This window comes from Rhipicephalus microplus, chromosome 8, assembly GCF_043290135.1.
Source record: "Rhipicephalus microplus isolate Deutch F79 chromosome 8, USDA_Rmic, whole genome shotgun sequence".
Taxonomy (NCBI): domain Eukaryota; kingdom Metazoa; phylum Arthropoda; class Arachnida; order Ixodida; family Ixodidae; genus Rhipicephalus; species Rhipicephalus microplus.
In genome coordinates, this window is record NC_134707.1 from 47,680,762 (window position 1) to 47,704,141 (window position 23,380).

General features: G+C 41.9%; 1 protein-coding gene across 1 annotated transcript in view; it reads left to right on the forward strand.

Annotated features, from left to right (window-relative positions):
- Positions 1–270: 270 nt before the first annotated feature.
- Positions 271–23,380, forward strand: part of LOC119164438 (venom metalloproteinase BumaMPs1) — a 55,258-nt gene continuing 32,148 nt past the window's right edge. Inside the window, exons 1-8 of the mRNA XM_075871741.1 lie at positions 271–421; positions 1,385–1,554; positions 6,444–6,536; positions 7,844–7,964; positions 9,251–9,319; positions 9,528–9,646; positions 9,758–9,829; positions 19,532–19,668. Coding sequence (XP_075727856.1) covers positions 352–421; positions 1,385–1,554; positions 6,444–6,536; positions 7,844–7,964; positions 9,251–9,319; positions 9,528–9,646; positions 9,758–9,829; positions 19,532–19,668 — 851 coding nt within the window. The 5' untranslated portion in view covers positions 271–351. The remainder of the gene's footprint in view (positions 422–1,384; positions 1,555–6,443; positions 6,537–7,843; positions 7,965–9,250; positions 9,320–9,527; positions 9,647–9,757; positions 9,830–19,531; positions 19,669–23,380) is intronic.

Below are 23,380 nucleotides of genomic sequence, written 5' to 3' on the forward strand. Positions count from 1 at the left end.
TTTAGACTCTCGTTGAATTGGTCTAGGACAATTTGTATCGCTTCTAATACATTAAGATGACCGTTGTGCACTTTTTGCTTTTTTTCAATATACGCGATTGATGTCGAGGTATGACCGCACGCGAAGTTTTTTTGTGGGAAGTAAAAAGTCAGTGACATTTATAATTCATGCCGGAATGCCACGAGAGGAGACCAATTGCAATGAAGCAGGAAGCAGCTCTCATACATCCCCAGTATAAATGTCATTACAAGCCTTTTGTTCTTCGAAAGAGAAGCAATATATACAACGTGAGTAGATTCCTTTGTCATAGTGTTAGCGAAACTCTTGTATCTCGTTTGTTAAGGCCTATCAATGGAATCGCTTACGTTAGTGAGCACTCTACAACTCTTATTGGCTATCAGAAGCTTGCAAGCAGGTCACCGTGAGTGTAGTTTTTTTTGTAACCTTTTACAGATGAATATGATACAAAACCTACACAAACAGAATAGTTTTGATGTAGCTTAAAAAATTGCTCAAACGCATATTTATTGATGCAACATACACAATACCTTGAGTGTTGTATTGCTGCAAGCTATGTAACATATGATGAAACAGGAGTGTTTTAGTGGTAGAAGCTGTCACATCTGAAAGCATGCTCGACAAATACAAGGTCTAATTAGCGGCATGGGCAGTTATCACACGAGTCTTTCCCTCTTAAGCTCCTATACACAACCTGTATTACAAGCCTTCGTAGGCAATAAGGAAGCTATTGTCATCAGTGGCTGTCTGATTTTTTTTTGAAATGAGAGAATGATGAGGATGTGCGCCAGCACTCTTTACATAAAATTTTAAATAGTATAAGATTCATTGGTTAAAGTGATCCTTCGCTTCTTGACTCTATCTGCCAGCGCATGGATACCAGATTGGCTTTCAACATGCACTAGTTGGCGTTATGACTATTAATGTCTTCACAAGAAATATTTTGCCTCGTTATAAAAACGAGTATGAAGGCCCTTCAAAACCTTCAAGGGGCTCGAGGTGATTGGGTATTATTGTGCTAAGTAGCTTACGCAGCACCTTGTTAACGCAATATTTCATTAGAAAGCAGACACAGAATGTGAAATTCGCACCACTTCTAACTGAGAACGCCCTTCGAGGACAAAAGTAGAAAGTAAAAGTAAGGTATAAGATTTGCACCTAATTATTACATATATTTTTGTGTCTCCAAGAAGTTTGTGATAAATAAAACTCAACATAACGTACTGTCTCTGTTCTCTCCTTGCTTTCTTGACCACTTTTTCTTCCTCATTAAAGCCTAAAGTTTGTGTGCCACTTATGCACAATGATATTATGAACGGTGTAGTCAATTATATACAAGACATGAACCTCTTTTTATCACCAACAGTGCCGAAATACCGAGCCATTGCGTATCCCCAAGTGTTCGATGCACGTGACGAAAAGACGAAGGTTCTCAAAATAAACGACGATATAACTCTTAACCTGGAGCCCAGCTCAATACTGCACAAAAACTTTTTTGTTCGCTCATATAAGAATGGAATTCCAGAGCATCAATACGTGAGTACTAAAAATTACGAATCTTTTTGCACAATAAGCCTGGAAGCAAAATAGTACGTCGATACGCTCTAAATATAGAAGCAAATTTTTTGCCGAGTTTGAATCAGTGCGTTAAAGTATAATCTTTTGTTAGGTAACTTTTTAGGTGTTTAAAAGATGAATCCTGGTTCGAAGTGCAGAAAAAAAGCCTGCAGCATGAACTGTTATATTTTATAGCTTGAAGCATCTGCGCAATTTTATTCCGCGTGATGATAACGTAGTAAGGTCTTCAGAGCACATCAGGAAAGTCTTTGCAGACATGGAACAAGTTTTCTTACAGAGCTAGTAGGGCAGAAGAAAGATTAAACAATTTGCCAAGCAAAAAGTAGTCCCGTGTAAACTTGCTGCACTGTGGTCATAATAGCTTCACTTCTGTAGACCAAAAACACAAATTCATTTCTTAAATACCGGGTAATTGTGTAATGTTCTAGTACTATCATTAGCTACAGTTTTGCTATGAAAATATCACAGCAGTATACTATCCGTTTGGGTACTCTTGTGCTAAGAGTGTTTGCTGATATGAGAGACATTGCCAAAATGAACCTGGTGAAAATACGGCTACAGCAGGTTTGTAAGGGTCTACAGGCGTAGATTAGTAGTCATTCGTACCCACTGCGTCTTCAACGCAGTCATCTAGTCAATCATCATATGGAAAACACTAGTGCAAGAGAAGGTGTGCATATTCGTGCATATAATATTCGCTTTGAAATAAACAAGATCAGGAAGTATTTGATGAAAGGTGAGTGTCATCGAAATAACGAGTCCTGCCCCTGCATCTCGGTACATCTCGTATATTTGGACCCACATTGCATGTAACATCTTAGTGTTACAGTCAAATGAGCAAGAGCAGAAAACTCACGACGTATGAAACGCTCGGTGGTTTTGTGCATCCGTTCCGCTTCTAATCCCTTGACTGATGCACTAGACGTTGATGCACTAGAGTTAATGACCTAGTGAATGTGATGCGCGCAAGCTGCTGATTTAATTTGTAATGTGTGCAAACTGTGCAATAATAATAGTAGTAGTAGGATACTGCAGGTAATACCATAATCTTACTTAACTATTGGTGAAAAGTCTGTGCCCAGAGCTCCGATAAACTCTGTGATGTTGTTTTTTGCACTAGGTGCGCGACGACTCTGCACTGCTACTTGCACGATTAGTTGATTTTAGTAACGCTCTGCTGAAGCCGGATGACTGTTCGTTTTTGTTTATTGGAAAAGAGGGTGGGGCGATTGCAGTTGTGTTACGTCCAACATTTCAATTGATTGCAAAGTAAAATAGCCTGCATGCGAACGGCCAGAATGTCACCTGCCTGTAGAAGTAGCCCAAATTTAGGATATACGATATGCTATAAACAACGGAGTACTGGATTGGTCGGGATATAGAGCATGTTTTCTTGCTCTTGCAACGTGGTGTCCTTTCGCTGCGACAGCCATTATGGACAATGTCGGCAGCCTTTTTTTCTTGCTGTCTTGTCCTGTAAATATGTATGTAAAGCCACAAATAAAAATAATTCAGCAGAAAAAAATTATCAAAGTGGCATGGGGGATTCCAGTCTGTGACGTTTCACTCCACAGTTCACCGGTTTTGACAACTACGCCAGGACGAAATATTTACTTTAGGGCACGAATGGCAGAATATAAAAACACGCAGCATTGACTAAAATCAATGTGAAGCCACACACTGCGGAATATAAAATTAGGCGAGACGCGGGTGATGCTGCATCGTTGCTCCCAAATCGTGTGCGTCGTACCACTAAATGCCAAAGCCTGCTTTCTATCTATTCCTGCGTTGTAGGGCCGTTCCTCTCGAGTCCAGTCGGTCATGAAAAAAAAAAAAATTCCCGCATATCCACAAAGTGAACGATGATGAAGCGGCTTACTCCAGAGGTTGAATCCGGTAAACTGTGAATTTTCTGCAGATATGCTCAATCATCATCATATAAAAATGTGACATGGGAGTTGTTGTGGTGTGACTCTGCATACACCTTATATACACAATGTTTATTACTCACATAACAGTGTCCTCTATACAGATATTTAGCATAATGGTGCAGTATATACATTTTGTTCAACTGTGCGAGACCGTGCTGTGTAGTCTTGAGCTGACTATTCATGCTTCTCTTTCTTACTCCTCTTCTTTTATATTTCTTTCCTTTATATTATTCTCCTTTTCCCCCACCCCAAGTGTAAGGTAGCCAACCGAGCCAAGCTTGGTTAACCTCCCTGCCTTTCCTCTCTATTTATCTCTCTCTCTCTTGTTCAAATGCTCATTTACAAATCACACAAGTTTGGAGGAACGTTTTTTTAGTATAATGGCTTTGTGATCCGTTAAGCACAAAGCCAAACGGTCTTGAAATATAGGATATATTGAGAATTTCAAAAAGAGTACTGACAACGAGCCCCCGCTCTAGCCGTATGGCGAGCCCTAGACGCCGCCACCATGGCTTCTGCGATGTTCATAGTAGATTGTAGTGTATCGATGCGTACTGAGTGATGTCCGGCGAAAGAGAAAGGAAACTCGCCGACAACTAGCGCTATATATAGGCGCGGCCACCTACTAAACTAGAGCACGCGCTGAGGGTGGCCCCGAGAGAGCACGCGCTGAAGTAGGGAGCCTTCATGTGCACGCCATCTCCGATTTAGGGGCGAAGCTCGTTGCGCCATGGGTCGTGCGTCCACAATGTATGTAGTATTAATAGTAGTCGTGGTAGTAGTTGTAGGTAGCCACCTCTCATTCAGTCCTTGAAATGTCCGCTGGTTGTCTGTACTTTTATATGATGAATATATGTAAAAAGATGAGAAACGATGGTACTTCGAGTGTTCTCTAAATAGAAGGACGGACAGACGCATAGACGAATGAACGGAAGTTTGCACTGGCACAGGTACGGAACAACGGACGAAAGGAAGCAAAAACGAATGGACGGTCGGAAGTGCGGACGTACTGATGGAAGCGTCAACCGCACTCATCATTTAGTCAGTGGATATGCTGTGATTTTTGTTCTCTAAAGAGAGAGAGAGAGCCTCTTACAATATTTACTAGAAGAAACTTTGGTGGTGTGACCTTTCAGCTACCATGATAATATTTTGCCTAAGCTTCGTGGTTTCGGCTTTCCAAATTGTTTCTATAAAGGGCGAAGCCCCTTATACGCCATGGTTCGTATGTCCCATCTCAGTGTAGTCGTCGCAGTAGTCAGTTGCACTGCATTGCATGTCAATAAATACGGTGTTACAGCATATCCACGGAGTGAATGGTCATGTGTGGGGCGAAGCGTTCGTCCTTTGGTCCGTCTGTCCGTGCGTTCATCCATTCGTCTGCTCATCTGCGCATGGACCAACACACAGATAGATCGACGGGCGAATAAACGGACGCACAGACAGATGGATAGAGGCACGGACGGACGGACGGACACCTGGTGCACTCATCATCATTCACTCTTTATATATGCAGTAATTTTTTTAAAAGCATGAGTGCTGGGTGAAAAGCATTTAATCATATATCTTTTTTTCGGGAAACTGCGATAAATATATAGTAGCTCGATATCTTCAGGAAAAAAAGAAACAGCGCATAGCCACATCTGCCGATAAGCAATGAAGAAGAGTTTTTTCAACATATCAGCTTGCGCAGGGGCGAACAGCCAGATGGGATAGTTTCTGTCCATCCACCGGATATCCATATCCAGGCGCTGCCCCTGCTTCGGAAATCTATAATGCCTGGCAATCCCGTTAAACGGGCACGCTAGACTTACAAAGCTACGTCTCGTTTTTTTCTGGCTCCGGCAACCGGTCACTTATGGTAATATTTTTTCCCCTTCGACTGTAGGTCTTGCGCTTTTCACAGCACAAGGCCACGTCTCGCATTCTTGTGCCTCCGGCAACCGGTCACTTATAGTAATATTTCTACACTTTGACTGTAGGTCTTGTGCTTTTCACAGCACAGCGGCACGCCTTGCATTTCTGTGGCTCCGGCAACTGGTCACTTATGGTAATATTTTTTCACTGCAAATATACGCCTCGTGCTTTTCACAGCAATCTTTGTGATCTACAGCGTTCACGATGGCCAATTTGCAGGCTGAAGCAGCACGTTTGCGATAGGAGAGCTGCTAGATATATGTATATATAGCTAGCTATACCTCCTAAGGGAGAGCTAAAGTAGCGAATAGTTCATGCAACTGTGACCGTTCACGCTCATTCCGTAGATTCCTGTGCGTTGTTTCCATGCGCTTTTTTGTGTCTGTGCTTGCAGTGCACTGTAAACTTGAAGCTGCTTGCTGTTCTTCGTCTGATATTTCCCTGGAATGATTTTTCATTCAGTGTTTGCACTTGAAGTGAAAACTACTTTTTTCCGCGGAGAAGTTGGTTATCGTTGTTGCGTTTGGCTCTTTTTGAAGTGTTGCCGACGGCACAATCGATAGAACGTGACAACTTCATCCGTGTCCTATGCCGGATGGAGTATAATTTTGCTGGTTGTAGGTCGGGTGAATAGGCGTCAAAATTTGTTGTAATGCTATCGATTTGTTTTTCAATCGTATGGTACATCATGTGCACGGTGGCATCAACGCCCAAAGCAACTGCAGTGAAAACAATACAATGAATCTTTTCATGTAGCGGCTGTTGGTGCAGAAACAATGTAACGTTACAGTAATCATGACGTATCCTTCCTGAATGGTTGCTTGCTTGAACTGAGGGTTCCAGCGCTGTACTGTATACTGCCAGTCGCTTCATCATTCGGCTTTTGCTAAGGCATATTTGCTACTTGTGCTTATTACAATAAACAACCTATTGTGCTCATTTATGATAGCGTTTTCAGGAACCATTTACCATGAAAACACCGAATATTTTTTGTTGCAGTACGACATACGGGATTTACAGAAGAACTTTTATCACGACAAAAAGCAGTTCGCTGCTCTGATGCTTTACGAGGAAGATGGGACACTGAGAGTGGTATGAACGAGCATATTCTTTCTGTACTTTATTCAATTATTTCTATTGAACGTTTTGAAAGTGCTTGGCAATGAGAAAACAGGACGTTTAGGGTTACAATTCACCCATGATGCCCATGTGAGAGGATATATTCATAATTGTCATAATTGTATGCAACTCATCATGACAGCTAAGCAGGCAGAGGTAAACTTGGGGTCGTCAGTTGGCGTAACTATTAATGTGGCCAAATTTTAGAGTACGCGAAATGCGATTATAATTCTCAACTTAAATACAAGTAGATGATATATTCGAAATTAGGCCTCGATTGCCAAGAGATGTGTGCCTCGTAAATAAATCATGGTTTGTATCGTACGTTAAACAAAAGAACGTACAATATTCTGTGATCATTTGAAGAGCATAAAGAACAATTAAAGGAACTTTAGTACACTGCTTCTAAGCGCATTTGTAGCTTAAGCTTGCTTTATTCTGGAAATTTGTGATTGTACTTCTAGACAAATCACCACAAAAATAAAACAAAATTAAATAACTAAGAACAAGACTGAGGTGCTTTCTGTCCAGTCTTGCCGATGAATAGAAAGGGCTAAGGATTTGGATGTAAAAATATTGCCTTGGTGCTTTGTGATTACTCGAAATAATGTACAAAAATCCTGGCTTGTTGCTATTTCTATAAATAAGATAATTATATTTGAGTACAATGATGTATTTTATTTTTTTGTGAAATTACCTAGATCGTGGCATTGTGGGCGAAAAACCATATGTAAAGCGTAATAATAACTGTGATTTAAAACTGCAGGCCTTATAGCTACTTTGTATTATTTAGTTAAGGTTAGTAATATAGTTTGTGCTATTGCCTCTACTATTTTAGAAGTGCGGTACAAATAGGTCGCCTCCAAATAGCATGGTCTTTTTTTATAATGATGGCAAAGCATAAGTTCAGTTCTTTGTACGCAAGGACTGAGTTATACATTAAAGCTCGTGCATTAAAGAAGAGATTGCAGTTAGCGTCCATATTGTGGTAGCGTCGTTAGTAACTAGCGTCGTGTGTTTAAATGGAAAGAATTCGTAGGTATGATCATGCGCAGCTAATGGTCATGCTCAAAGACTCCGCTTGTGCCTAGGTTAAGGCAAAGAAACGTCATATGCTATAAAAACGTGCGGCCTTGTGTGTCTCTTGGTATGCGATGGGGCTCATGAGTGGTAACTGAAAAACTGTGCTGCACGGTGGAGGGATAAAGTGTTTGTACAAGACGGTCACTATATCTTGCCGTAAATGTACTTGGGTACCACAGAGGCTTTTTTTCTTGCAGGAAGGCGTTGTTGGACCAAACCTAAAGATCAGACCTATTGAAAGCACTGAGCGCTCCGAAAATGGCCAACAAGCTCACCTTGTCGACACTATTGAAGACAACGACTCAGTAGAAGTGTACGGTGCGTTCATAATTAAATTTATGTTCTTCATATTCGAAGCGCCGTTGCAACTACATAGAGGGCACGGGCGTTATTCATAGCACAAGAGGAAGACGTGAGCCCGAGTGGCACAAAAACGGCGCCAACAAATTTATTCACAACAAACAGAGACATTTGAATATTGTGATGTCCTATAGTGAAATGTGCGCCGCTAACAACTGTATATTAGGCTGAATATTTTAACTGCAAAGTTTAATTAGGTAAAGCTTTTGTGAGTCGACAGCACAGATCAATGATAATGTCGATTGCGTAATTATTTCCACTTTCTAAAGCAACTATGCAACGGGTTTCGCTTAGCTACGTGCTTTTTGTCGTGCACTTTGTCTTGCGAAGGTTGATCACGATCTCACGATCCCACTGCAGACCATTAGCCTACACGTTAGCCTATACTTAGTTAGCCTATACTTAGTGGGACGTCAGCAGTGCAGATGTAGTTACAGGATCTGTCAAGCCACTGGACTAAATCTCACCTTTAGATTGGCACCAACGTAGCATGGCTATACTCTTATTTTTCTAACTCACCATGGTTATTCATTACCATTTGGCAGCCATGTCCACTTTCCCCTGTGTAGAGTGGCCGGATACAGCAAACTATAGCCCTGCCAAACGCACCTGCCTTTTAGTATATGAATCCTCTCGTGCATCTCTTTCTCCAAATTACATAGAATAGTGTAGTGCGCATGCGGCGCACTAATGTGAAACAAAATGACATGAGCACGCAAAACAAACATACGCAGAGTATATGTACTAAAGATTATTATTGCCTGGCGTAGTATTGGCAACCTTATTTGAAGCTGTGATAACAAAGGCGCAAAACTGCGGCACCAAAGCGTTTCCAATAATAAATAAAGGCCCGACGATTCACGAGCTCAGTGAACTAATTACCTCGACGCAGGCTATGCATGGGGTACCAGATTTTTAAAAGGATTATATGTACCTGGTCATTTACCATGTGACGATAACTGCTGACCAGACATTGTTGGTAACTCCCTACAAGCGGACATACTCTACGCTAACGTTCAAAGATCAATATTTATGTCCGCACAGTAGCCTTTCAGCAAATAGCACGTGCCGTTTTTCAAGTCCTATTGCAAGTGAAAGTACGCGAAGATTGTGGTCATTTAACAAGATTGTTGAATAATGTCGACGAAGATACGAAATAATGTGCTGCTTTAAATATAGAAACGTTTTGCAACGTTTTGTGGCGAACATTTCCAGCTGGGATACTTTTCTTTTCGAATGGACAGGTGAATTCGCAAGAAACAAAGTTGATATTTCTGAGCGTGCAAAAAGCAGTGGGACTGGTTTTGATCCAAGTGAGTAACGCACATGGATGCATTTTCATAATAGAAGTAGAAGACACGCCGACTGACTCACTGTACTGTTTATATTTTTCCAATTCTGTTGTAAAAGAAAAGTCGAGCAACTAATCCAATAAGTTCACCCTGTTACTTTCACTTACTATAGTCCATGAGCAACAGAAAGGGGCACTCCTCCTCACTTTTCAAAAATATATATTTCCAGCAAAGTACGCCGTTTCAATAATTTATCCGGAATTATATGTGCTGTGTGATTCAGTGTTTCAACAAAAATTTAAAAAGAGGGAGCACATAATTCCATATTTGATGACAACCATCCAAGTGGTAAGTAAAGTTGATTTATTACTTCAAGTTTTGAGTAGAGGTGATTCACTACACTTTTTTCTAAAGGCGTGTCATGCATACAATGTTTCTTTTTCTTCCTGCACTCGTCAGGTGAACATACGTTACGGTACACTTTCCGGACCACAAGTGCGCATCGTTTTGCGAGGAATTGAGCTCACTGACGTAAGTGTTCAGTTCTCTCTATCACTCCGGGTAAGCATATGCAGATGGTCTTTCGAAGAATCAAGTAACGAATGCTAATCATTTTTAAGTGAATAAAAACATTTTGAGCGGTTCTATTTGCGGTGACACAATCTGCGCACAAGTCCGTACAGCCTCCCCCTTACAGTATCTGAGATCGGCGTGACACGCCTGCAATGCAATCAGATGAATCGCAGTGCCACCACAGCGTGAACAGAGGAATACGTCACCGGCGGTGGCTTCAAAACCAGGTTCCCAAGCTCAGAAGAGCATTATTGTTCCGTTACATCTGAGGAGCGTAGCATCACAAAGCTCGTTAGATGATCTTGTTAGTTGAAATAAAAGTTCTAACGTTACTACGTTGGGATTCGCCTTTGTGTTGATCTATTTTGCATGTGGTGGACGGGACGTGGTAGCAGGCCTCTGTAGTAAGCTGAATCTCTTTGGGATGGGCTTCGGGGTATCGTCGGAGGAACTTGTCGTAGAGGACATTGTTTTCCAAACCTAGAGTTCTTTCGAAAAGAAAGCTAAGGGTAGTCAGGTGTTGTGCATCCCATACCAGCTGGTTCATGGGGCTCTTCATGAAAATGTCTAGCTTCACCATTGGCGCCACCCTCATTCAACGTGATAAAGTCACCAGGCACGTCACTTCTCAGCTCGGAACGTTCCCGCAGCCCTCTGGTCAACTTTAGCACGTTCATGTCCACGCACAATGGTCTAATGTAACAACGATCTAAAGAAACAACGAGGACAAAAGCATAAGTTACAGCTGAATCCTATCACGGCTGCCTCACCCCCATTGATTGATGTACCCGATGGCCCGAGGAATGGCCCCTGGAGGGAATCACTACAGAATACGTCATGACCTTCTTGACATGGTGAACTCGCTGCGGCTCCCCTCACCACGATACCAGCAAACCAAAACGTCATTTCGGGTTGTACGTTTTTAAGCTGCTCGGACTCGCCGTGTTGTTTGAGCACTTGAGAGTCTGTCTATCTATCTATCTATCTATCTATCTATCTATCTATCTATCTATCTATCTATCTATCTATCTATCTATCTATCTATCTATCTACCTATCTATCTACCTATCTATCTATCTATCTATCTATCTATCTGTCTATCTATCTATCTATCTATCTATCTATCTATCTATCTATCTATCTATCTATCTATCTATCTATTTATCTATTTATCTATTTATTTATTTATCTATCTATCTATCTATCTATCTATTTATCTATCTATTTATCTATCTATCTATTTATCTATTTATCTATCTATTTATCTATATATCTATATATCTATTTATCTATTTATCTATTTATCTATTTATCTATCTATCTATCTATCTATCTATCTATCTATCTATCTATCTATCTATCTATCTATCTATCTATCTATCTATCTGTCTGTCTGTCTGTCTGTCTGTCTGTCTGTCTGTCTGTCTGTCTGTCTGTCTGTCTGTCTGTCTGTCTGTTTGTTTGTTTGTTTGTTTGTTTGTTTGTTTGTTTGTTTGTTTGTTTGTTTCAGGGTTTTTCAAGCATATTAGTTCCAGAGAACCCCGCTAAGCTATATCAAGTGCCAAGAAACCAGCACCTCTTCCCCCAGAAAACTTTTTCATTTTTATTTTCAATACAATAATTTCAAAATGCGTACAGCAAAAAGCTTTTGAAGTAACCTATATGCTTGTGTTTGGATTTTTGGCTCATGTTCAACGACGCACAATCATGTCTAAAGGTTGAAAGTGGAAACCACTGGCACACGCCTACGCGTCAGAAGCGTCTAGTCGCGCCCGTGGAGGAACAGGGCGCGCAACCACTGGCAAGTGTCGATCGCGTTGACGCTCACGTGTCCAAGGCCGATGCACAGTGTTGCTTGATCTTTTGGCCTAAAACTGTCCTAGTTCAGCACAGAACGACGCGTTCTGAACTGTAGCGGGTTCGTGCGATGCCGAAGATAGGATAGCGCGTTTAAATATTGATAGTGCTTCGCCCGCCACAGTTTGGACTATTTTAGGAGTGAGTGACATCTCAGTGAGCAAAGTAACTAGAGCGGTATGCAGCAGAAATCAACATTGGTGCATGCGCCACTCCAGCGAGCGAAAATTCTCGTCTAAGCTACTGTGCGTCTATCATAGGCGTGCGCAGGGTTCTCCTTCAGGAGATATGATCGCCGCAGTGCCCCCTCCTTCTTATTATGTCAATGTAGGGGCTGCCTTAGTGCCTCCCTTTTCGTTATATTGTTCTACGGAGCTGACATTGCACCCCCTCTCTCTTCGGTGACTAAGGAGTCGCCACGCCCTCATTATGTTTACAAATCTGTTTTATAAAAAACCAAGGTGTATAAATCAGCAGGTTGCTATACCTATACTTTCAAATTCCTTATTATTAAGGCGAATATCATGTACATTCAGTACATTTACACTTCTTAGCTTACAGCACTCACTAACTTAATAATTACACCCAAAACTTCATGATGTGTCAGATTTAGGTCACAAGACTACATTAGTGCTCTATATAAAGGGCATTCGGATGTTGTATGCGATATAAATATCCTCTAATGGAACGAACCACACCTCGCTCCTAATGATGCAACAGATATCGGTCATAAGATAGGAACTGCACGATATGCTTCTGGGCATTTCTTTTTTTGTGTAGGTGAAACGCGCTTTGACACAACTAACAGTGCCTGACACTTCATGATGTGACAAATATTGGTCCTAATACTGTAACTGAATCCTGCATGGAAGACTTCTGGACATTGTCTGTAGTCAAAATATTCTCTAAAGCGACAAACCGCACCCAATGCTTCGTGATGTCACAGATATCATGCATAAGACTGCAACTGAGCCCTGTATGGCAGGCTTTTTATTACGTGTCCTTTAGAAATATCCACTAATGCAAAAAGCACACCTGGATCCTGATGATGCAACAGATAATGGTCATAAGATAGAACCAAGCACTGCGTAGAATGCTTTTGGGCATAGTCTGTAGTCGAAATAAGCTAAAACGCAACTAACGGTGCCTGGTACTTCATCACGTGAGTGATATTGCTTAAAATACTGCAACTGAATCCTGTTTAAAAGACTTCTTGACGTTTTCTCTGTTCAAAATATTCTCTAAACACACAAATAACACCGAACACTATATGAAGTCACAAATATCGATCATAAGTTCAACGGAGCCCTGTATGAAAGGCTTTTAAACCTTGTCAGTAGTCGAAATATTCTCTAAAGTGACATGCCACTCTTGACACTTTTTGATGTCACAGATATTGATCATATAGTTGCAATTGAACCCTGTGCGGAAGGTTTTGAACGTTGTCCGCAGCCAAATTGTTTGCCGATGCAATAAACCACACTTAAAACTTCATGACGGCACAGATTTAAATCATAAGATTGCCACTGAACCCTGCATGGAATCAATTTGATGATGTATCTATTAAAATTATCCTCTAATACAAGAAAGCACACCTGCATTGTGCTGATGCAACAGATATTGGTCATAAAATAAGAACCAAGCACAGCGTATATTGCTTTTGGGCATAGTGTGTAGTCGAGATACGCTCTAACGCAAGTAACTGTGCCTGACACTTCATAATGGGACATATATTCCTCATATTACTGCAATTGAATCCTGTATGAAAGACTTTTGGACGTTGTCTGTAGTTTAAATATTCTCTGAAGCGATAAACCGTACCCGACACTGCACGCTGTCACAAATATCGATCATAAGATTACAACTGAACCCTGTATGTAAAGCTTTTGATAATATATTTATTAGAAATTTCTAATGCAAAAAATCACACCTGGCTCCCAATGATGCAACAGATCTAGACATAAGATAGGAACCAGGGAACGCGTAGATAGCTTTTGGGCATTGTCTGTACTCGAAATATGCTCTAACGCAACTAACTAATCCTGACACATCATAATGTGACAGATATTGCTGAAAAGACTGCAACTGAATCTTGTATGGAAGACTTCTGAACGTTGTCTGCAGTCAAAACATTCTCTAAAAACACAAATTGCACACGAAACTTCATGAAGTCACAAATATCGGTCATAAGATTGCGACCAAACCTTGTGCGAAAGGCCTTTTAGCGTTGTCTGCAGCCAAAATGTTCTCCAATGCAATAAACCAAACCAGACAATTCATGATGCAACAATTAGCAGTCATAAGATTAAAACCAAGCACTGCGTTTAACGCTTTCGGGTGGTACGTTTACTTATTTTCAAATACTGCAGCCCAATGCACGACTTTAGCTGGAGTGATGTACATCAATACAAAATAAAACCATTGAAACAGTAGTATCACAATAAATGTGCCAACGTAAACAAATATCACTACCTCCTAGGTGGAGCCTGGTAAATTATGAGAGAAATAGGAAAGTGAGAAAAATAGAACAAGTGCCTACAAGAAGTGAGACACACTGGTATCACGTACCAAACCAAGAAGATCATTCCAGTGTTAGTTAACTTTATCTGAACGCGTTCGAAAGCACTACAATGGGATATAAGCTGGATTGTGATTGCAGATCAAAGGTGTGTTGAAGGCTTTTGCACTTTGATGGTAATTTAAATATCTTTTAACATCTACAAAATGCATCTGGCACTTCTTCATGAGATAGATATTGATTTTGAGATCGCAGCCAAGCACTGCGTAGAAAGATTTCACGTCATCAGAAGTCAAAATACCCTATGATGCAATAAAGCGTGCCCAAAATTTTTGATGCGACAGGTACCGGTCATAGTATTGCACCAGAGCACTGAACAGAAGTTTTGGGAATTTTCTAACATAGCTAAACTGAATGGCTTGATATTTTGAATATGCTTGATTGCTTGCATATACAGTCCAAGGTAATGCGTACACTGAAAAAACTAAACAGAAATGAAACAGTCTTTGGAAACACATGCAAAGAGTCAATGTTCGAAACCGTCTAATTATTTCTTCAGCTCATTACAATCTGGAGAAACAGATAAATACATGCACAGTTCTGAATGATCCCATAGGTCACATGAGGCACTGTTTGCATTTCTTCTAAACAAAGTGCAGTACAGTACCAGTGCATTTTCATTCATTCTGTGCATACATGTGGTGATATTCTCTTCCTACTATCGTGTCATCGCGCAGCTGAATTCAAATCAAGTGCTTTTCACAAGGTTTTCAGTTATCTGTTCGGCTGTAAACAAAACGTGTGTTATAATATAGTAAACTGTTAAACGACAGAGAAGCGCCATTGTATGTCTATGGCTATGAGTATCACAATGAACTAGAACCTAACGTGTGTGTTAAAGTTTTGCCAAACAACGTATGCGCTACGGAGAGTGGCAAAAAAGCAAAACAAGCGAGAAGTGAAACAGCAGGCAATACCAGCAGTACTTAATCGTGCAACTTTCTTTTTAGATAAGCACAGCAACGTATATCCGAGTTTCTATCTTGTATATGAATGGAAATAAAACCGCTGACAGCTGAATGTGTCAGCGTTGCTGGTACCCGACAAAAAATCCCATCACACTACTACCAACCAGCGCACACTTGTTATCAGCTTGGCAACACACGAAAACGAGTTGCACTGAAGCCAACCAGTGTTTCCGCGTCGTATAATCCGTGAATACACTTAGATAAGTGCGTACTTTTCACATCACCGAAATGTGTTGGCTAGTTCGAGGTTCGCTTTCAGCGATGATGAATACCGATGTTGAAAACAAACACAGTGCCGACAAAAATTCCTCCGTAGGCAATACGCGATGTTTCGGGCGTCGTATATAGTGTCAATTTTGCGACGGCAACTACCGTTGATTTTTTCAACCGATGTACCTCGCACGAGCTGGTTCATACGAGCTCGACGGTAGAGGCCTACGGTGGATGCTGCTGACACAACACTGAATGGCCTCCGTGGTAGACTAGGCCTCACGCTCAAGGCTTCAAACCTCCGAAGTCGATTTACACTTGTTTTTAGCACCGAAAATCACAGATTAAAGCACAGGAACACCGACATGCTCCAGTAGTCTGTACGATGTTTTCGCTCCCCCGACGATCGCTCGCACTCAGGACCGGCCCAAGCGAAGCCGGCTGGAATTCACTGGATTTGTCGGCGTCGCTTGAACTCAGCGCGAAACCACGTCACACTGGTAGCCGTCGCAGTCATTTGTCGTGTCGTTGTCGTTCTAGATTACAACGCGGTCACTTAGGAACGTTTGAAGAAGTTTCCGTGCTTGCTTCTAGCACTCGGCCATGCCTTCGAAGTGGCGGCCATTAGGCACAGCGTTCGGAGGCATCGCGGCCTCTGGTTTGTTGGTGCTGCTGTGCGCGTGGTGACGTAGAGTACGCGTGGCGAAAATATCAAGCCCAGCTTGATGCCTCGCGCCTCGTCGCGTATGCCGCTCCGACGCCGACGCCGAGAGGCGCATTTTACGCTTTTGACGCGTAGACGCGAGCATACACGGGCCAGTGGGGGGCACCTGAGCTAGCGCGCAGCGCCTGCGGGGTGAATGGTAATGGTGGTCAAACGAGCGTAGTAAAGGCGCAAAGTGCAGACGCAAAGTGTAGCGGCACCTATCTTCAAATAGCCCAACTGCGCATAGGGCTAATGTAAGGCCCCTAAATTTAAGCCACCGTGCGTCCCGATTTCGGAGTCCCGCTGGCTACCAACTGCCGACGTAATTTATGTTGCAGCTCGGGCGTTTCTGTAACGCAATTATAGCTGCTTACTGATACTCGATAGTGAATACTGGAGGCTGCCTAGATTGATGACACCTCGGGATAGCCATCTAAGTGAATTTAGTGGGCGAGTATGGAACCAGAGAAAATTTATCGGTGGATCGCAGAACGCCGAGAAGGGGTCTGCGGAATGCTTAGGTTCTGCGTAACCTCATTTGAGAATCCCTGATCTATTCGCTTCTGTGAAAGTACTACCGTGATCGTCTCCTTCACGTTTGCATAGCAGGTTAAAAAAGATCTGCAAATTTAACTCTCCTGCCCTGAGCGGAATATTGCGAGAATACTATTAACAAAGTCACCAAACCCTTTCTTGCAGGCAAGTGTAGCACATACCCATAAGCCACAGACTGCGGTACGCGCCAGAAATAATTGATACTATCAACGTACCTGTAGATTGTGAGACCTGAAATGGGTAATTTAAAATCCACCATTGGCAGAAAATGAAAAGTGGACCACAACCTATGTGTTATAGAACCGTTATACCAAGCGGAGTCCTCGTGAAGGAAAGCAGCAATGCTATAAGGTTCTTTTTGATCAAAAACAGCGCAAATAGTGTGGCATGGTCACGTTTCTGCCTTGTAAGCGTTCTTTGCCGCTCTCGTCTCTCGTGGCCACGTCAGGTGGGTCGGCATGTATTGCATGATTTGCCATCTGTGTTGTCGAATACATCATAGGGAGAAGGAGGTACTTTTTTTATGCTCCAGTTAAGGATACCTATTAAAAAAACGTCCACCACAGGAATGGTGGATTCCACTATCCATCATGCTGGTGGAACATGGTGTATGGTGGCGTATGGTGGAGTGGATGGTGGATGGCACGCTCCACCCGGCAGTGCTGGAGCCCGAAGCAGCGTCAGAACCACAGTGACAAGCTGCCAGTAAAGAAATAATAAAAATAATTGTATAAAAACAACGTAGTTAGCACCCGCAAAAACATGTGTGACAGCGCGGAATCCAACCTGCCACCTTCGGATTTTTAACTGAGCAGACTAAACACTTAGCCACGCCGACAGACGGTGCTTAGGGTGTTAAAGAAGTAGTCAACTCACAAACTCACTGTTTAACTTCAGTTTTGTTAATCGCTTACTCGAGATTGACAGGATCTGCACCTGGTACTAACATTTTCGAATTTGATAAACATGAACAAGTGCTGCCTGTAACGATTGTAACTGCGATAATGGTAACAGCGCTATGTTTTTGTTACAATTTACAACTGCTAGAAAAAAAACAACTCAATGGACTGACGAGCAGGTAAAGTTTATCGGCAGTTACTGCCAAGTTTAATATCCGTTTCTCGCTCCTTCCACATAGCGATATCTGTTCAGGCTTTCCGACGCTTTTACGCTCATTTGATAGATACGTTCACACAATTGATTGCGATGTTTTTCGCGCAAAGCACAGTGCAGTCGTGCCAGCGCGCACCTGTTGCTCTGTCGTTTGGAACAACCACATTATGGATTGGTCGAAACGAATGCAGTGCGCCAGAACCATTATGCTATCATATTGGTTCAGTAAGCATACGAATTGACGTGTCTGTGTTCTCGCATGAGAGCGAGTGAAGTGCCTGCGAGTGCGACCGGCGGCCGTCGGTGAGGGGAGGCGTACATTTAGTGGAAGTGCTCCAAGCGCGTCGCCTCGATATTTGTCGCTTCTTGCGCGGACACCGCACGCAATAAAAAAGCCTTCATTTAGGTTGAATGATCCCACAGCTGTGCTGTATTGTTTTGTTACTCGTCAAAATTGTGCATTATGAAACTCAGAAGCGCCGATAACACTTGTACGGGCTCAGTCGGTAGGCTTAACCTTTGGTGGAAATCATGGTGATAGAACAGAAGGCTGAAAGTCACATTCGCTTGGGCTCGTCTCGACGCATGTCGAAAGTGAAAGTTTACGTATATTCGCACGCACTTTGTTAACTTAAAAGTACGGCTCAAGCCATAGAGTGGGCAAGAATTGCCAAGGTTGCGTTTCTAGCGTTGTGACATCAAGTGACCGCTGTGTTCTGCTGTAACATTGAAATGGGAAATTGCGAACTGGAGCTCATTTATTGCTCGCCAACTGCGCGCCGATGTAAAACATTTATTGTCACTGTTTGCAGTGACACCTCAAGTTTTCTAAACACCACAACAAAGAAACACCGCGAATATCAAACTGATCTAAGTACGCGCGCGAAATGTAAACATATTCACGGCTGCATATTCTACGCTCCACAAAAATGAAGCATTGTTGACACCACTGGAATAAAAAAATTAACGTGCTAGAAAGCGTAATGAGCAGCGTTGGTTTCTCTTGACAACAAACATATATCTCTGCGCATACAAGAATGAAACACTACAATAAGTGATTTCGCATAATGTAATGTGAATTTTCATCAAGCCACCATAATACACCAAGCTTCCATCAGGCCACCGTCCTCCACCTTGCTTCCCAAGCCTTCCACCAAACAAGTTTTGCCTCGACACCATCAGCCGGCATTTTCCACTATCTCCACCATTTTTTCGCCACTACCATCACCATCTGCCATCATTTTGTCCCCGCTAGCCGTCATCAGTTGGCATTTTCTACCGTCACCACCATTGGCTCGCCACCACAACTTATGCCATCATTTTTTCCACTCTCGCCGTGATCAGCCGATATCCCCACTACAGTTTTCACCATATCCACTAATATTTCCACCATATCCACTAATATTTCTACCATATCCACCAATGATTCTAGGATCCACCAACCCAGGATTTTCAATAGATATGTGTGACCTTTTGACTATAACATGCTTTTATGTGGGGTGACTGTTTTTCGATCAGGTGTCTGATAGGAGAGTATCGGGAACATATAATCGACGCTATCAAGAAAGAGTCAAAGATTGCCAAAGTTGTGCTTTTTAGATGACTGTACTGTTCCAACACAGAGACGTCCACAGTGCGCAAACCATGCTGAAGTAAAACTCTTTCCTCCACAGGCTACGCAAGAAGGCAGGTACTACGTGTACGATGGTTATGGTATAGATGCTTACGCATCCCTCCAGAAACTCGTGACATTTGCCGCTGCTGAGAACCAGACTTACAAAACATTCGATATGATGTATTTTGTAACAGGGTAAGTGTAGTATTTATTATTCACACAAAGTCACTATCGATGTCAAGAGTGTGTGCTGTAAAGTTTTAGATAAATTGAAAAAATACCGTGTGTAACTTATGTTTTTCACACCTTTACGTTTCATTACATTCTTCTTATCTTGTAGAAAATTGGATGACATCCGTGATCGTGTGTTATCTTAGCACTGGAGGTTTGTTTTGTTGTATCGTTACAATATCTGACTTTAACAAAGATAAATTGGTAAATGTTTTCACTGTCTATGCACATATAACAGACTGAGTATTGGTAATACATGTAATTTCAGATGAAACATAGGTGGGCATATACAATAATGATGGCTGCATTATACAAATGTGTCTTTGTAAAGAGGCGCCTGTCTAATTACACCATGCAAATATTGTTACGTCAATGCCTCAGCTTACACTTTTTAAAATCCTTATGTCATGCTCAAATTTTAGAAGCATATATTTTCTTTCTGTTTGTCCATGAAGCAACTCTCAGTAGGCTATTAGGAAATAGCAATTACGCGCATTATGCAAGAGAAAGTGAACTAACTGAATACATTAACAAGTGTGTACTAGTTTAGTAGCGAAATCATATGATTTAAAGTGTTACTGTAATATAAAATTTCGAAGCAGCCAACCTGCATCTTGGAAAGGTACTATAGACAACTCAAATTATGTAGTGCAGTTGTTTAAATAAAAAAAAATGAGCGACACTTGCACAAAGCAGCGCAGGTGCTGGAACGCCAAAACTAGATAATTCCTTGAGTTTATCTGGTTACTTCTACGTAGCCTGTAGGCCTGAGCTAAATTATCATTGTTTATACATTGATTCTAGGCTATTACTAGGCTTTATCTTATTATCATTGTTTATACATTGATTCTAGGCTATTACTAGGCTTTATCTTGGTAAGTGTTGATTGATTTTGTGTTATCACGAATAGATGCATGTTACACGCAACAAGCGAGTCCGAACTCTACACACAGAAACTCGCACTCAAACCAAGCGTTTCCCCCTTCCATTGATCTACTTGCTAGTTGTCTTTGGCACTAGCTTTCCTTCGGTATAGGGTCTTCCCGGAGCTGTTGCTGCCATCCCGTTTCCTAGTATTTATCGTTCTACGTACTCGAGTTTGTCACCTTACTCATATGATTTCACAAATATTGTTGGGCTAAATTTTGCATTATTCACATTTTGTGGACCAGTGGTAACAGTCGGACCGCAAGTTGGTACAGTTGGTTGGAATTAATCTTGAACTTGCAGCGCGACACTAAAGAAAGACAAAAAGGACTCGTCATGTTGTTCCTACCCTTCTTTTCGCTTGTATAGTGCTACGCTGCAACCAATTAGGTCAAGATGAAATGGAATAGTGGTATCGATCTAATTCTCGCGGCACACTCTCGTTCACATTCATAATACATTTGTGGCAGGTGACGCTCGCAAACTCAGGCTAGCTTGAACATAAGAAGAGAAAAATAAAAAAAATACCAGAAAGGTAGAGGGGTAGCACCATTACGCACACATCACAACGCAAAGAGCTTGATGGGGAATTTGAGGAATTACGTACAATTCGGATGTGGGCTGAGTGGAGATACAGGCGAACTAATTCAATTCATGGCCTCAAAGATGCTTGACATTTACAAAATAAAATCCAACGTCGAATGGACAAGCTGAAGGGCCAACGGTGGAGGAACTTTTGCGAATCACTGAATCCTCGCGAACCGATGACTCTTTTATGGTAAATGGTACGGGGCCTCGTGTAAAATCCACGACAACGACACCCATTCAGCTTTAACAGCTTCTCTGTTAAGGGGATAGGCCACTGAACATCAAAAAAAAAATTAGGAGCAGTCAGCGTTAAATATCTTTTCGTTCAAGACAAGCATGTATTATATATCTTCACAAGTCATTTACGCTGCAAAATATTGCTTATTTATTTATTGGGAGGTAATCTGTGTCAAAAATTGCAATAAAGTAGTATGCACGCCAGCTGTAATATGTGAGTAAGGGGTAGCGTCATTCAGTAAAACCTTGGCTTCCAAGTAACTAATAATTTGCGCTGTGCAGTGAACTAGCATATATCTTATGCAGTAACTATCAAAAAAACGTCACAAAACAAAAAAAAAACGTCGAAGAAAGAGGCACCTTAGACTGAGCCTGTTCGAAAATTCAGCTGTAAATTCAAAAATGTTCTATAAATTTTTATTCTCTTTCACTGCTAGTATGTTCAGGTGTTTATTAATTGTTCAAAATTTGAGTTCAGAGTTTACGCTGAGAGAGAAGTTATGAGTGTTTGCGAAGCATCATTGAGACCAAATTTGCAGTTTCAGAAAAAAGCAAAACAAAGAGTTCGCAGCTTGCAAAAAGTGTCAAACAACCTAATATACAGGCATAAAATGAACTACGTTTAAAGTTGGGACGTTATGCCGAAGCATTATAGTCTCTTTTTGTTTTGGTGGCTGGTCATCTCTCCCTGGCGTGTTTAGTCCCATCCGCTCACTTTGTTTAGCTTTCTGCATGTGTCGGTGACCCTGGCGATTAAAGGTTGAAAAAAAGAAATATTGCCATGGTTCTATGCCAGCTTGTTTCAAGATGGCTAGGGCGCTTGTGACCTCATCTTGTCATGTAAGAGGATTTGAAATCAGGCTATCAAACTATGCGGAATCAGCGTTGAGCAGGCATATTTGCCTCATTTCAGTGTCGTGAACCTGTTAATAATGATGGAACTTTTTTGCAGCAAGCCGGCTTTTGCAGGCCGGCTTCAGCAGCTTCGTTCTTGAAAAGTGATTGATAATGTGGAAGCTCTCAAATTGATGTTTCGTTGTGAGAGAAAGAGAGAAGAGCGAGAACAAGGTACAAAGAATTCACGCATGAGCTACTCCTAACACCCAGCTAGAGTTCCTAGACACCTGGTAAGAAGGAAAGTGTGGGGAGCTGAGTTTATGTTAGGCTGTTCAAACTTTTCTGAAGACCAGATCGGTCTCTCTTGTTTGCGTTTGGCGGTGTTTGGGCCTCCGTGTATCAAAGGTGCTTTAGCCTCTCCAAGTAGGTGCTGAGGCTAAGGGGCACGTCGTACAGCCAATCATTGACAATCTATACAAGCAAGTGAAACTAAGCACAAAGAAAATTTTTGGTCATTCAGCAGCGGATCGGAAGCGAATTTCGGGTGGTGTTTCCATATTCGCATAACTTGATTTTAGACCCACAACTACAAATTTTAGTCAGAGTAGTTATTCGATGTCCAATAGATTAAGCAGTGTCAGGGTTACCGTAAAGCTTAAACGGGATAAACGCCTGCTGAGAGTTGTTCGAAAACACAACGGATATGAAAGTGGCTCTTTCATTTTATTTTCGAAGTAGTTTGCAATATATATTGCCGTTTTCGTCTGACTGAATCTACCGAAGTCTTAAAACATGCATCAAGATCAGGTTCCGGGAGTGTAGCCGACCCTCGCAGCAGTGGCGTAACACCTCTTTCGCGAGTAGGGGGGGGGGGGGCAAGTCTACTTCACTCGTCAGCCGGTATATATATATAGGCAGGCATGGTTGTTGAGTGGCCGTATCGTTGCAACTAGTCAAGTAGATCCTCCGTGAGTGGCCACAACGTGGTTTATTTCGACGTTTCGGCCTTAGTTCTACGGCTTATTTGTTCATTTCCCTGGCTTGCCCCCTCCCCCCCTCCAGCTTGTACTCCTACGCCTCGCATGGA